The 15,140-nt window shown below is 39.8% G+C and overlaps 1 protein-coding gene across 2 annotated transcripts in view; it reads left to right on the top strand.

Moving 5' to 3' along the window:
* The window catches only part of TICRR (TOPBP1 interacting checkpoint and replication regulator), a 47,449-nt gene that overhangs the window by 20,845 nt on the left and 11,464 nt on the right, over positions 1-15,140 (top strand). For both annotated transcript variants that reach the window (XM_047862347.1, XM_047862346.1), the window contains exons 9-15: positions 53-150; positions 461-554; positions 650-729; positions 892-1,131; positions 1,615-1,711; positions 4,474-4,531; positions 6,121-6,270. In XM_047862347.1, the coding sequence (XP_047718303.1) occupies positions 53-150; positions 461-554; positions 650-729; positions 892-1,131; positions 1,615-1,711; positions 4,474-4,531; positions 6,121-6,270 (817 nt within the window). The remainder of the gene's footprint in view (positions 1-52; positions 151-460; positions 555-649; positions 730-891; positions 1,132-1,614; positions 1,712-4,473; positions 4,532-6,120; positions 6,271-15,140) is intronic.

The following is a 15,140-nucleotide window of genomic DNA, read 5'->3' as shown; positions in this document are numbered from 1 at the left end:
AGATATAATAAGTAACACAGTTTTCTCCTAGGTAATAATTCTGTATTTTCAGATGAACTGCCTGAATCAGGTAAAAAATCGCCTCTTAAAAACTAGCAAAAGTCTTCGACAAAATCTGGGCAAAAAACTGGATGAAGATAAAGTCAGAGAGTAAGTAACTACTTTTATTGATTGATTGACTGATTTACCACCACTCCCAAACAAAGCTCTAAGATTTGCTTCTATTCATTTAAAATAGATCGCCAATTGTTCAAAGAGGCTCTTTGTGCCTGATTCTTCGTGATGTTTTAAGGTGCAGTTTGAGTTACCCATTTATCTAATAATCATGTCATTACTTAGAGAAAGCAATGACTCTTCTTTTTGGTTGTTGGTTCTTCTGGAAAAAGATCTTTGCTTAAGGAAGGAGCTTTTAGTTAAATGGCACTCATGATCGATATGACCAAGTATTTTTTCTCTCAAGGTGCCGGCTTCAGGTATTTCTTCGTTTGGAGATGTGTCTGCAGTGTCCTTCCATACACGAAAGTGTAGATGATATGGAGCAAGTGGTGAAGGAGGCAAGTATATAAGCTCAGCGCCCCTGGGAGTCAGCCTCAAAGACTTTCAGCGTCCCTGTAGAAGGCATATGGTAATTTTCCACTGTCTTCCTCAGGTGACAGATTTGCTGCGCATGGTGTGTTTAACTGAGGATTCGGCATACCTCGCGAAGTTTCTGGAAGAAATTTTGGAGTTGTGAGTTTGAGGACTAGTAACTTTACTACTCTTTTACCAGGAACCACGTGTGGTATTGTGTGCGAATCGTGGAATGGGAGGACTGCTTCTCGTGTTGGATGAGGGGTGGAACAGAGAGGGTGGAGTTGTGGCTGCTCCACATTCAACCAGTCTGTTCCGCAGGTATATTGGCTCCATCCCGAAGACACTCGGAACTCTTTATGACAGCCTGGGGTTTATGATTCCTCAGAAGCTAGCTGGCGTCCTTCCTCTAGACTTTTTCAGCGATGACTCCATGACACAGGAGAGCAGATCACCGCTTCTTTCTGTGCCTCTTCTGTCAAGTGCTCAGAGATCAGTGTCGGGCGGCACTGAATCTGACCAACTGGAGGAGCTTCGTACCAGATCAGCTAAGAAGAGAAGGTGGGAGCTCCAGAGATTGGAGGAATTACTTGCACTGTTGTAGTTCAGACAGAGGGCAGTTGCCTTTAAATAATTGAATTCCTAGCTGCCCTTACTTCTGATTCATAGAAACCACTTCTCGGAGTTCCTAACCTACATCATCTGATGCCTTTCACTACCCAAGGAATATGCAGTGTTGATGACGTGGTCCACAGTGTCCTTCTTACCTGTCCTCATGGGGTTGCCAGGAGCCTTTTATGAGACAAGTTGAGGGCTTCCGCGTGCTTTCTGTTTTTCTTGATGTTCTTCATTGCTCATAACTAGTTGAATTTTAGCAGTTATTTTGGAAATTGTGAAGTTGGTGTATTTCGCTACAGATTCAGACCAGTGTCAAAAAAACTGACTTTTATTTAATGTTCTCTTAGAAACTCTGGTTCTTTTCTAATGTAACTACTTGTCACCTCTATTGAATGTGTTTTGGCTCTTTGTTTCTGTTTTTAAAAGGAAAAATGCGTTAATAAGACATAAAAGCATTGCAGAGGTTTCACAGAATCTTCGGCAAATTGAAATTCCCAAAGTGTCCAAGAGAGCTACAAAACATGTAAGTTATTTCCAGAGGACAGGAAATGGTGCTTCTAGGTCTGTTCTTTCCAGCAGGAGTTGATTCAACAAGTAAGATTGAAAGGCAGTGTCTCTACTTTGAGGAAATGGTCATTGGAGAATATAGAAATAAAAGTAGATTTTTTTTTTTTTTTTAATTTTTTTTTTCAACGTTTATTTATTTTTGGGACAGAGAGAGACAGAGCATGAACGGGGGAGGGGCAGAGAGAGAGGGAGACACAGAATCGGAAACAGGCTCCAGGCTCTGAGCCATCAGCCCAGAGCCTGACGTGGGGCTCGAACTCACGGACCGCGAGATCGTGACCTGGCTGAAGTCGGACGCTTAACCGACTGCGCCACCCAGGCGCCCCAAAAGTAGATGTTTTTAATCCAACAAGTAAAGAACTATAAATTTGTTAAAGATAAGCCATCTTACCCAAAAGTGTGACAGTTAGAGGTGATACAAAGAAAATCAGCAAGTGAAAGTTAGGAATGAATAAGTGAATTCAAAATATCTAGATAAGAAAACTCATAAAATAATAACTAACATAAGCAAAGAGACCGTTGAAAAAGTAATGTGCATCATGATAGGACTTTGATTGCAGATCAGAAGGTGCTTTTCAGTACCTTTTACTTCAGTAAGGTGGGGTGGAGGAGGAGTGCTGTCGGGACCCAGGTGGTCTGCTTTTCTGTGACAGTAGATGGGAGGACTTGAACCCAGCTGCAGTCTGTTAATATTAAGTAGAACTGATGTTTTATTAAGGAAAGAAAAGAATACCTTGAAACTTTTTGGAACTGCAGGCACTCTGAGAAGAGTTAAAATTCTATAAGAACTAGTTTTAGAAGCATTAATCATAACAACGGTTTGCTTTGTTTCTAGATATGTATAGCTGTCCTTTGGGATTGGAGGTGGGATTGTATTTTAAGAGCTAGTGGTATTCACTTCCTTAGTGTGCCTTCATAAGTGTCCATGAATCAGGCACTAATTGTATGTGTTGGAATCCTGAGTGGAGAGCAGGAAATCCAAAAGTGACAGCAGCAGAAGTGGCAGGCTTCCTCTCTCTAGATGTTACAGTGATTCACAGTCCTTTCTAGCACTCCTTAAGTCAGCCTCCATGTGGTAGTTCATCAAGTAACACATTGGCATAATGGGAAAGAAACAACCCCAAGCTTTAAAAACAATTCCATTGTATAGCTGTATCTATATTTTTAGATTATTATATAGCAAATAATTTAATATAGAGACTCCTTAAGATTATAGTCATCCTCGGGGTGCTTGGGTGGCTCAGTGGGTTAAGCATCTGACTTTTGAATTCGGTTCAGGTCATGATCCCAGGGTTGTGGAGTTGAGCCCTGCACTGGGCTCTGCGTGGAGCCTGCTTAAGATTCTCTCTCTCCCTCTCTCTCTCTCTCTCTCTCTCTCTCTCTCTCTGTCTCCCTCTCTCTGTCTCCCTCTCTCTGTCTCCCTCTCTCTGTCTCTCTCTCTCTGTCTCTCTCTCCCTCTCTCCCATACTCACAGTGTCACTGTAAAATTTAAAAAAGGGGGGGGCACCTGGGTGGCTCACTTGGTTAAACATCTGACTTCAGCTCAGGTCATGATCTCACAGTTCATGAGCTCAAGCCCCACTTTGGGCTCTGTGCTGTCAGCGCAGAGCCTGCTTCAGATCCTCTGTCTACCTTTCTCTCTGCCCCTCCCCCACTCATGTTCTCTCTCAAAAATAAACTTTTTTTTTTTTTAATTAAAAAAAATTTTTTTTGACGTTTATTTATTTTTGAGACAGAGAGAGACAGCATGAACAGGGGAGGAGCAGAGAGAGAGGGAGACACAGAATTTGAAACAGGCTCCAGGCTCTGAACTGTCAGCACAGAGCCCGACGTGGGGCTCGAACTCACAGACCGTGAGATCATGACCTGAGCCGAAGTTGGACGCTTAACTGACCAAGCCACCCAGGCACCCCACATTTTTTTTTTTTAAAGAGTATAGTCATCTTCTAATTTATACGGGTTTTCCTTTACTTTTTTTAGTATAGAAGGTATACATGATCATCGTTAAAAAACTGAAACCTTAATAAGTTAAAAGTTAAGAGTGTCCCTCCTCTTCCCAGGCCCCTTTCTGTATACACCAATAGCACACGTCAAAGGTTTCCACATACCTGGATACACGCCTATGCATAAATGTTACAAACCGTTACTAAGCTACTATACTTCTCCTTCCCACCCCCACCACTTTCTCCCATCATGTAGCTCTTTCTGTGTATGTACAGATAAGTCTTCCTTCCTTCTCTATTTTTAAAGGTCTTACTAATCTTTTAGTGTCTGTTGGATGGATGTATCAAAATGTCTTTCATTCTTTATGGATATTTAGCGTGTTTTTTTTTTTTTTAATTTTTTTTAATGTTTATTTTTGAGACAGAGAGAGAGCATGAAGGGGGAGGGTCAGAAGAGAAGGAGACACAGAATCTGAAACAGGCTCCAGGCTCTGGGCTGTCAGCACAGAGCCCAACATGGGGCTCGAACTCACAGACCGCGAGGTCATGACCTGAGCCGAAGTCGGACGCTCAACCGACTGAGCTACCCAGGCGCCCCTGGGGTGTTTCTTATTTTGCACTACAATGCAGGCTTCAGTGTCCTTGGAACATGTATCTGTTTTTGTGCATTTTACAAGTATTTCTGTTAGGGGTTCCGGCAAGTGGAACTGCGAGGGTCAGAGGATTTCATGTGGAATTTTTATTCTTTTTAATGAGTGCCGATTTACTCTTTCAGGAAGGCTCTCGCCTTACTCTTCAGCAGCCTCCAGTCCTGGCAAAAGATACAGTGCAAGGTATACTTTGTCTTCTCGCTGTACGCATATACTGACTAGGATGCCAAACTTAGTTTAATTGCATGTATTTAAACAGCTGCATACAGTTCTAAATTATAATTTTATATGATCGTTGGTTAATGAGATACGTCCAGGTATCATATGTCCTAAGTCCAAATATGTCCTAAGAATATCTTAGGAGAATAAGATATTCACACAGTCTCAAAATAACTGCATTCTGCAAAATCACGGGCCAGAAATCTTTATTTTTTTAATTAAGCTTTACACCCAACATGGGGGGTGAACTCATGACCCTGAGATCAAGAGTTGCATGCTCTACTGACTGAGCCTTCCAGGTGTCCCTGGCCTGAAATCTTTTTTTTTTTTTTTTTTTTTTCTTTAACACCATTATTATGAAAGCCACAGAACGGAAAAGAGGCAGTGAAACTGGTCTAGATGAAAGCACTTTAAGTGTGACAGTTGAATGCACTATATGATCCCTGCCTGGATCTTAAATTCAGGGAGGCAAGAAGCCATAAGGGATATTGAGACAGTAAGAGAAATGTGAAGATTGGTAGTATGCTGGGTGATAGGCCCTTATTTTTTGTGGTGTTCCTATCTTACTGTGCTGTGTTCCTGGTGGGAGACTGTGTAAATGTAGAGAGTGATGGAGGGAGAAGACAAAACTTGACAGTTGGTGAATTTTAATGATGCCTCTACGTGTAATGAGTTAGTCATTGGCATTTTCTGTCAATGTTAAACTTTTATAAACTTGGGAAAACAAACCAACAAATCCAGCTTGGCTGTCAGATCATAAATGAGTTTCAGGCGTTTGTTTTTGAAACTTGGGTATCACTGGTGCCCTTAACTTTAATGTCTGTCATTGATCGGTAAATATAAGGGCTCCTCCCAACTTGTGGGTCATGGTTTATTGGGGTTGTATTTAAATGACTTGCTCTCAGAAGAGTTACCGTGGTGAGTGAGTCGGCTTCCCTATAGGCCATCTTGCTTCGGATGAAGATGCCATCCTGCTGGCTTTGTCAGGTAGTTTTTGATTGATTCTTCAGCTACTTTCCTCAACTTTAAGTCTATAAATGGTCACACACTCCCATGTTCTGAAGTCAGGAAGAGAATTTAAAATAATGCGGCAAATTCGTGAAATACTCAAATCCACAGAGTGAAATCTGTGGATTTGAGAAGAACACTTTTTCTCCTTGGAGCCGAGTGCAAAGCAGTAAAAAGGCCCAAAGTGAGGAAAATGCTCACAATTCTGGCATACATTAAAACAGACCCTGATCTACACTACCGGCCTCCTGAGGATTGTGTCCATTTTACAATGACGACAGACTCTGATTTAAGTGATGTGGGCCTTCCTTGTGTTCCTGAAAAGTTAGATTTAAATTGAATTTGTAAAAGCAAATAGTCTTTATGTACCCTATGAGTATAATACTTAAGAAAATCCTGTTAGTAAATGTGAATATAGAAGCCAGTCTGTAGAATAGTTCCTTAAGCTTAATCAGCTGCTTTCTGTTTTGGATGTCTTTCTTTTCCCAGATAGGGCATTTATTAGTGATAATATTTGGTGCTTTTGTTTTTTTTAATGCTTTCAGAAGTGACCAAAGTTCGAAGAAATCTCTTCAACCATGAAATGATTTCTCCTTCAAAGAGATTGGCAAAGCGGGGGTTGCCTAGAAGCCATTCTGTGTCGGTTGTGGAAGGTTTGGAGAATAAACTTAACAACTTGAAGAAGAAGACCAAAGGTATTATATTTTAGGGTAACCAATAGAAGGGGATTCTTGGATCCAAAGCAGTCTTCAGACTCTGTTGCAGAAGCTCATTGATCTCCTCCATTTTCCTCTCTGTGGTTACCATCAGTTTTCCCCGTGGGGTCTCTCTTCCTCCAAGCTTGGGTGAAGACTTAATCCTGGGATCTGGTCAGTCCTCTCCTACCTAGTCACCCCTACAAGTATCTGTTTGACAAACCAGTGAAAAAGAAATGAAGGATAATGACCGTTTTTTTTTCTAGTCTTTTGGGTGTTTTGGTTTTTTCTTTTTTGTTCTTGTAGTGATTGAGTAAAGAATGCAATTCACTGGCCTTCATTGTATTCGTGAAGTGGTGCAACCGTCATCACTAATTCCAGATTGTTTTCATCACTCCAGAAAGAAACCATATATCCAGTACAGTCACTCTCCCGTTTCCCCCAACTTTCCCAGCTGTAGGCAACCACCAGTCTACTTGCTGTTTCTGTGGATTCACCGCTTGTGGATATTTCTTTTAAGTAGAATCATATACTATGTGGTCCTTGTAACCAGCTTCTTTCACTTAACATAATGTTTTCAAGCTTTATGTACAGGTTGTAGCACATCTCAGCACTTCATTTCTTTTTATTGCCATAATACACCATTGTGTGGATAAACTGCCTTTTATTTGTCCATTCATCAATTGGCGGACATTTGAGTTGTTTCTACTGTTCAGCTGTTAGGAATATGCTTCTATAAACACACACAAGATTTCACGTAGACGTGTTTTTAATTCTCAGGCACATGCCTTGGAATGAAATTATAGGGACATATGGTAACTCTGTGTTTAACTTTCGAGGAATTACCAAATTGCTTTCCAATGTGGCTATACCATTTCACGTTCCTGCTGGCGATGTGTGAGGGTGCCAGTTTCCCCACACCTCCCCCCCACCTGTGGTCTCTTTCTTTGATTCTCCCCATCCTCCTGGGTGTGCAGTGGTAGCTCATTGTGGTTATGAGTTGCATTTCTCTGATGACTGGTATTGAGCATCTTATCCTGTGCCTGCTGGCCATTTGTATATCTACTTCAGAGAATGTCTATTCAAATCTTAGCCCATTTTCTAATTGGGTTGTCTTTTTACTGTTGAATTATAAGAATTCTTTATGTATTCTAGATATTGGGCCCTCATCAGATACATGATTTGCGAATATTTTACCTCGTCTGGGGGTTGTCTTTTCACTTTCCTTGATAGTGCTCTTTGATACACAAAGTTTTTAATTTTGGTAAAGTCCGTTTGAAAGCAGTTTGTGAATTTTTGTCATTGCTCATGCGTTTGGTGTCCTAACTTAGGAAAAAAAAACCGAACAGAATCCGCTTTTAACTTTAAACAGTTACGTTTCAGTCTTTGATCCATTTGGAGTTAACTTTTGTGCATTCTTTTGTGTGAGATAGGAGCCCAACATCGTTCTCTCATATATGGCTATCCAGTTGTTCCATTAGTTGAAATGGCTTCTTTCCTCATTGAATTGTCTTGGCATCTTAGTCAAAGTCAATTGACCAGGGGTGCCTGAGTGGCTCAGTCGGTTAAGCATCCGATTCTTGGTTTTGGCTCAGGTCATGATCTCACGGTTCATGAGATCAAGCCCTACGTTGGACTCTGCTGACAGCACAGAGCCTGTTTGGGATTCTTTCTCCCTCTCTCTCTGCTTCTCCCCTGTTTGCTCACTCTCAAAATAAATAAACTTTTAAAAAAAGTTAATTGACCATATATATTAAGGTGTTAATTTTTTTTTAATTTTATTTAAATCCAACTTAGCTAACATATGGTGTAATAATGATTTCAGGAGTATAATTTAGTGATTCTTCACTTACATATACCATCCAGTGCTCATCCCAGCAAATGCTCTCCTTAATGCCCATCACCCATTTAGCCCATCTCCACACCCAGTACCCCTCTAGCAACCCTCAGTTTTCTTTATTTAAGAGTCTCTTAAGGTTTGCCTCACTTCCTCTTTTTATTTTTCCTTTTCTTCCCGTTTTGTTTCTTAAATTCCACATGAGTGAAGTCATATATTTATCTTTCTTTGCCTCTTTCGCTCAGCATAATACACTCTAGTTCCATCCATGTTGTTGCAAATGGCAAGATTTCATTCTTTTTGATCACCGAGTGATATTCCATTGTGTGTATATATATCACATCTTCTGTATCTGTTCATCAATCAATGGACATTTGGGCTCTTTCCATAACTTGGCTTTGGTTGATAGTGCTGCTATAAACATTGGGGTGCTTGTGCCCCTTCGAATTAGCATTTTTGTGTTCTTTGGATAAATACCTAGTAGTGAAATTGCTGGGTCTTAGGGTAGTTCTATTTTTAATTTTTTGAGGAACCTCCCTACTGTTAGAATGGCTACACCAGTTTGCATTCCCACCGCAGTGCAAAAGTGTTGCCCTTTGTCTGCATCCTTGCCAACACATGTCATTGCCTGAGTTGTTAACGTTAGCCATCCTGACAGGTGTGAGATGGTATCTCATTGTGGTTTTGATTTGTATTTCCCTGATGATGAGTGATGTTGAGCATCTTTTCATGTATCTGGTAGCTATCTGGATGTCTTCTTTGGAAAAGTGTTCATGTCTTTTGCCTGTTTCTTCACTGGATTATTTGTTTTTTGGGTGTTGAGTTTGATAAGTTCTTTATGGATTTTTGGATACTAACCCTTTATCTGATATGTCATTTGCAGATATTGTCTCCTTTTCCATCAGTTGCCTTTTTGTTTTGTTGGTTGTTTCCTTTGCTGTGTAGAAGCTGTTTTCTTGATGAGTTTGCAGTAGTTCAATTTTGCTTTTGTTTCCCTTGCCTCCAGAGACATGTCTGTAAGAGGTTGCTATGGCTGAGGTCAAAGAGGTGTTGCCTGTTTTCTCCTCTAGGATTTTGATAGTTTCCCATCTTACATTTAGGTCTCTCATCCATGTTGAGTTTCTTTTCGTGTATGGTGTAAGAAAGCGGTCCAGGTTCATTCTTCTGCATGTCGCTGTCCAGTTTTCCCAGCACCACTTGCTGAAGAGACCGTCTTTATTCCATTGGATATTCTTTCCTGCTTTGTCAGAGATTAGTTGGCCATACGTTTGTGGGTCCATTTCTGGGTTCTCTATTCTGTTCCATTGATTTATGTGTCTGTTTTGGTGCCAGTACCATACTGTCTTGGTAATCACAGCTTTGTAATACAGCTTGAAGTCCAGAATTGTGATACCTCCAGCTTTTGTTTTCTTTTTTAACATTACTTTGGCTATTTGGGGTCTTCTTCTGGTTCCATACCATTTTAGAATTGTTTGTTCTAGCTCTGTGAAGAATGCTGGTGTTATTTTGATAGGGATTGCATTGAATATGTAGACTGCTTTGGGTAGTGTCAGCATTTTAACAATTTGGTTTTTAAACTTTTTTATATGTGTATTTATTTTGAGGGAGAGGGAGAGAGAGAGCATGAGCGGGAGACAGAGCATGAACGGGGGGAGGGGCAGAGAGAGAAGGAGACACAGAATCCGAAGCAGGCTCCAGGCTCCGAGCTGCGAGAACAGAGGCTGATGCAGGGCTTCAATCCACGAACGATGAGATCATGAGCTGAGCCGAAGGCAGATGAGCCACCCAGGCGCCCCAACAATTTAATTGTTTTTTAAATGTTAGGTAGAAGTCAGCAGTAAAGCCATCTAGTCCTGAGTACTTCTTTGTGGGAAGGTTTTGATAACTACTTCCATCCTTTCACTTGTTACATACAGGTTTATTCAGATTTTCTTTTTCTTCTTGAGTCTGTTTTCAGTGTTTGTGTCTTTGTAGGAATTTGTCCATTTCTTCTTGGTTATCTGTTTTACTGTTACACAGTTGTGCACCGTATTCCCTAATAGTCATTTGTATTTCTGCGAGCTCAGTAGCAATGTTCCCTCTTTCATAGTAGTTTGGGTTTTCCCTCTCTTTTCTTGGTCAGTCTAGTTAAAGATTTGTCAATTTAACAAAGACGGGAGTAGAGTTTATTGATTCTTCACTAAAAAGCACTGGGTGTTTTATGGTTCTTCTCAAAGAACCGACTTTTGGTTTCATTGGTTTTTCTGTTGTTTTTTAATTCTTGATTTCATTTATTTACTATGTAATCTTTACCATTTCCTTCCTTCTACTTGCTTTGATGTTAGTTTGATCTTTTTGACCTTTTCAGATTTAGTTTAGGTTATTGATTTGAGATCTTGTTTTTTAATACAGGCATTACAGGTACAAATTCCCTTCTAAGCACTACTTTAGCTGTGTCCTGTAAGTTTGGGTGTGTTGTGCTTTCATTGTCATTATCTCAACATATTTTCTAATTTCCCTTGTGATTTCTTCTTTGGCCCATTGACTATGTGTGCATTGACCTTCATGTATTTGTGAGTTTCCCAAATTCCTTCTGTTGTTAATTTCCAATTTCACTCCATTGTGGTTGGAGAACAAACTTTGTATTTTAGTCTTATTAAATTTGAGACTTATTTTATGCTCTACCATTTGACCTATAATGGAGAGTGTTCTGTGTGTGCCTGAGAATAATGTGTATTCTGCTCTTATTGGGTAGAGTGCTATACTAATCTCTGTGACCTGTTTATTTTATAACTGAAAGTTTGTACCTCTTAATTCCCTTTATCTATTTCACCCACCCCCCCATGCACCTCCCCTCTGGGGACCACCAGTTCTATGTATTGAGGAGTCTGGTTTTGTTTTTTTAGGTTCCACATATAAGTGAAACCATATGGCATTTGTCTTTCTCTGACTTAGTTCACTTAGCAAAATACCCTCTAGGGCCATTCATGTTGTCACAAATGTCAAGATCTCATTCTTTTTTATGGCTGAGTGGTATTCCATTGTATATATGCCACATCTTCTCTATCCATTCATCTATCAATGGGCATTTGGGTTGCTTCCATATCTTGGCTATTGTAAAGTTGCAATAAACAGAGGTGTGTGTATATCTTTTCGAATTAGCAGTTATCATTTTCTTTGGATAGATACCCAGTAGTGGAATTATACTGGTGAATTATATGATAATTCTGTTGTTAATTTTTAAATGAACTGTCATTTGGCATTAAGGAGGGCACTTGTTGGGATGAGCACTGGGTGTTACATGTAAGTGATGAATCACTAAATTCTGTTCCTGAAATCATTATTACACTACATGTTAACTAACCTGGATTTAAATAAAAAATAATAATAGTCCAAAACTATAAGGTTTAGAATCAAGATATGTATGTATATATATATTAAAAAATCAAGAATTTCCTCTACAAAAAAAAAAAAAAAAGGAACCTTCATACTGTTTTCCCCAGTGGCTGCACCAGCTGGTATTCCCACCAACAGTTCCTAAGGGTTCCCTTTTATCCACATCCTCACCAACATTTGTTATTTCTTGTTTTGATAGTAGCCATTCTGACAAGTGTAAAGTGACCTATCATTGTAGTTCTGATTTCAGTTTCCTTGATGATGAGTGATGTTTGAGCATCTTTTTATGTCTCTGTTGGCCATTTGCATGTCTTTGGAGAAATAGCTGTTCAGGTCCTCTGCCCATTTTTTAATTGGATTATTTTTCTGGTGTTGACTTGCATGAGTTCTTTATGTATTTGGGATACCAACCCCTTATTGGATATGTCATTTGCAAATATCTTCTCTTATTCAGTAGGGTTCCCTTGTCGTTTTGTTGGTTTCCTCTGCTATGCAGAAGCTTTTTATATTTCAGTGTAGTCCCAAAGGTTTCTTTTAGCTTTTGTTTCTCTTGCCTGAGGAGACATACCTAGAAACAAGTTGCTGATGTCAAGTTACTGCCTGTGTTCTCTTCTAGGATTTTTATGCTTTCAGTTCTCACATTTAGGTCTTTAATCCGTTTTATTTTTGTATATGGCGTATGAAAGTGGTCCAGTGTCATCCTTTGCACATAACTATCCGGTTTTCCCAGCACCGTTTATTGAAGAGACTCTTTTCCCATTGTATATTCTTGCTTCCTTTGTTGTAGATTTACCACATAAGAGTGGTTTAGTTCTGGGCTCTGTATTGATTCTTTTGATCTGTGTGTCTATTTTTGTGCCACTACCATACTGTTTTCATTATAGCTTTGTAGTATCTCTTGAAATCACAGATTGTGATACCTCTAGATTTGTTCGTTATCAAGATTGCTTTGGCTAATTGGGATCTTTTGTGGTTCCATACAAATTTTAGTATTTGTTCTAGTTCTGTGAAAGATGCTGTTAGTATTTTGATAGGGATTATCTTAAATCCGTAGATTGCTTTTTGTAGTATGGAAATTTTAACAATATTAAATCTTCAAATCCATTAGCATGGAATATCTTTCCATTTATTTGTGTCATCTTCAATTTCTTTTATCAGTGTTTTATACTTGTCAAAATACAGGTCTTTCACCTCCTTGGTTAAGTTTTATTCTTTTTGGTGCAGTTGTAAATGGGATTTTTTTTTTTTCTTCTACTTTGTTACTAGTGTGTAGACAGGCAACAGATTTCTGTATATTAATTGCAATCCTGCACCTTTACTAAATTTATTTATCAGTTCTAGTGCTTTTTGGTGGAATCTGTAGGGTTTTCTGTGTACAGTATCATGTCATCTGAAAATAGTGACAGTTTTAATTCTTCCTTACCAATTTGGATGCCTTTTATTTCTTGTTCGATTGCTACAGCTAGGAGTTCCAGTGGTACTGTGTCGAATAAAAGTGGTTGATACTCTTGTCTTTTTCCTGATCTTAGAGGAAAAGCTCATCTTTCACCATTGAGTATGATGTTAGCTGTGGGTTTTTCGTCTATGGCCTTATTACTTTGAGGTATGTTCCCTCTAAACCTACTTGGTTGAGAGTTTTTATCATAAATGGATGCTGTGGTTTGTCAAATTGTTTTTTCTGTGTCTATTGAGACGATCGTACAGTTTGTATTCTTTCTCTTGTTCATGTGAAGAATCACGTTGTTTTGCAAATATTGAACCACCCTTGCATCTTTGGATTAAATCATACTTGTGGTGAGGGATTTTTTAATGTATTGCTGGATTCGGTTTGCTGATATTTTGTTGAGGATTTTGGCATTTTTGTTCATCAGAGATACTGGGCTGCAGTTTTTTGTAGTGTCTTTGGTTTTGGTATCAGGGTAATGCTGGTCTTGTCAAATGAATTTAGAAGTTTTTTTCCTCTTTTATTTTTTGGACTAGTTTGAGAATTAGGTTTCTTTTAATAATTTTTATCACTTTGTTGACAGTCTCATTTTGTTCATACATTGTTTTACTGATTTCTTTATTTCTTTGTGATATTCTTGAGTCATTGAGCACATTTAGAAAACTTGATTTACTGTCCTTGACCAGCCATTCTGATGGGTTTTCTTAGGGATGGTCTCCATCAAATTCTTCTTTTCCCGTGGATGGGCTCTATGTCCCTGTTCCTTTGTATATTTTGTAATTGTTTATTGAAGATTAGATATTCTGACTATTATAATGTGGCAACTTTGGAAATCAGATTCTTCCACTCCTGGATGTTTGCTCCTCTTTGCATATTGAGGACTTCAGCTGTCTCTGTTTTCCAAACCCGCAACGCATGTAGTCCATATTGTGTGTGGTCACCGAAGTTTCTGTTCTGTTATCTCTGGTTTGTCAGTAACCTGACCAAGATTTCCTTAAATGTCTGACTCTAAAAAGGGAAAAACAAGAAAGTATTCTTGTCCCTTTAAATATTCCCATAGCCGTCTTGGGAAATGCAGCTGCCTTCTGGAGGTCCCAAAACCAGAGCAAGTGTCTGCGCCCGCCCATCAGGGGTCCATCAGATTAACCACACAACCCCAAGTTTGGAGGACAAGGTGTCTGCCCTACCACCAGCCACCTGCTCCCAGAATGTGGGCCCCTCTCCCCACAGCTGCAGTGAGGCTGGGGAAAGGAGATCAGAGCTTCATGCGTGGTGTTCACTTACCAAAAATCCGCAGCATCTTCCTTGCATAAATCATGCCCCTCATTGTTGCAAGTAGCCCCTTGGGTTCCAGAGTTCCAAAATACTTGATTCTGATCATTTCCCACCCCCCACTCCCCTGCCAGTTTACTAGCTGTTTTGGTGGAGAGACCAACCCCTAGCTTCTTATGGCACTATTTAGTGTAACATCACTCCCTCTGGGGATTACAATTCCTATCTTCTAAGAGCCTAATTCAGATTAATACCAACTTCATTTCAGCAGTATTGAAAAACTTTGCTTCTATAAATACCGTTCTGTTTCCTACCCCCTCCTTTGTGCTCCGTTGTTATACACATTACATCTTCGTACACTCTATGCCCATCAACATCAATTTATAATGATCACTTTATTTTTCAACTCCTAGGAGAAGAGAGTTACAAACGGAAACTGCTTCTGTGCTGTATGTTGTATTTATTTATCTAGTTCCTTCCCTGGTGCTCTTTGATTCTTCCCATGGATTTGCCTCACTCTTGAGTGCCCTTTGCTCTCAGCCTGAAGGACCCCCTCTAGTATTACTCATGGGGCAGGTCTGCTACTGAAAAGTTCTGTTTTTGGGGGTGGGGGGGAATTTGTTTTTAACCTGGGAATGTGCTAATTTCTCCCTCATTTTGAACAATAATTTTGCTGGATATTCAATTCTTGGTTGAGTCTTTGCCCTTTCAGCGCTTTTCTTTTTTTTTTTTTTAATGATTGTTTTTGAGAGAGTGCGAGTGGGGGTAGAGACAGACAGACACACACGCAGAATCTGAAACGGGCTCAGGCTCTGAGCTGTCAGTACAGAGCCTGACGCAAGGCTCGAACCCACGGACCACGAGATCGTGACCTGAGCCGAAGCTGGACACTTAACCGACCGAGCCACCCAGGCACCCCTGCATGTCTCTTTTTTTATTGAC

The sequence above is a fragment of the Prionailurus viverrinus genome, chromosome B3, assembly GCF_022837055.1.
Source record: "Prionailurus viverrinus isolate Anna chromosome B3, UM_Priviv_1.0, whole genome shotgun sequence".
Taxonomy (NCBI): domain Eukaryota; kingdom Metazoa; phylum Chordata; class Mammalia; order Carnivora; family Felidae; genus Prionailurus; species Prionailurus viverrinus.
Note: the sequence above shows the minus strand (reverse complement) of the source record. Positions and strands in the feature narration are given on the sequence as shown.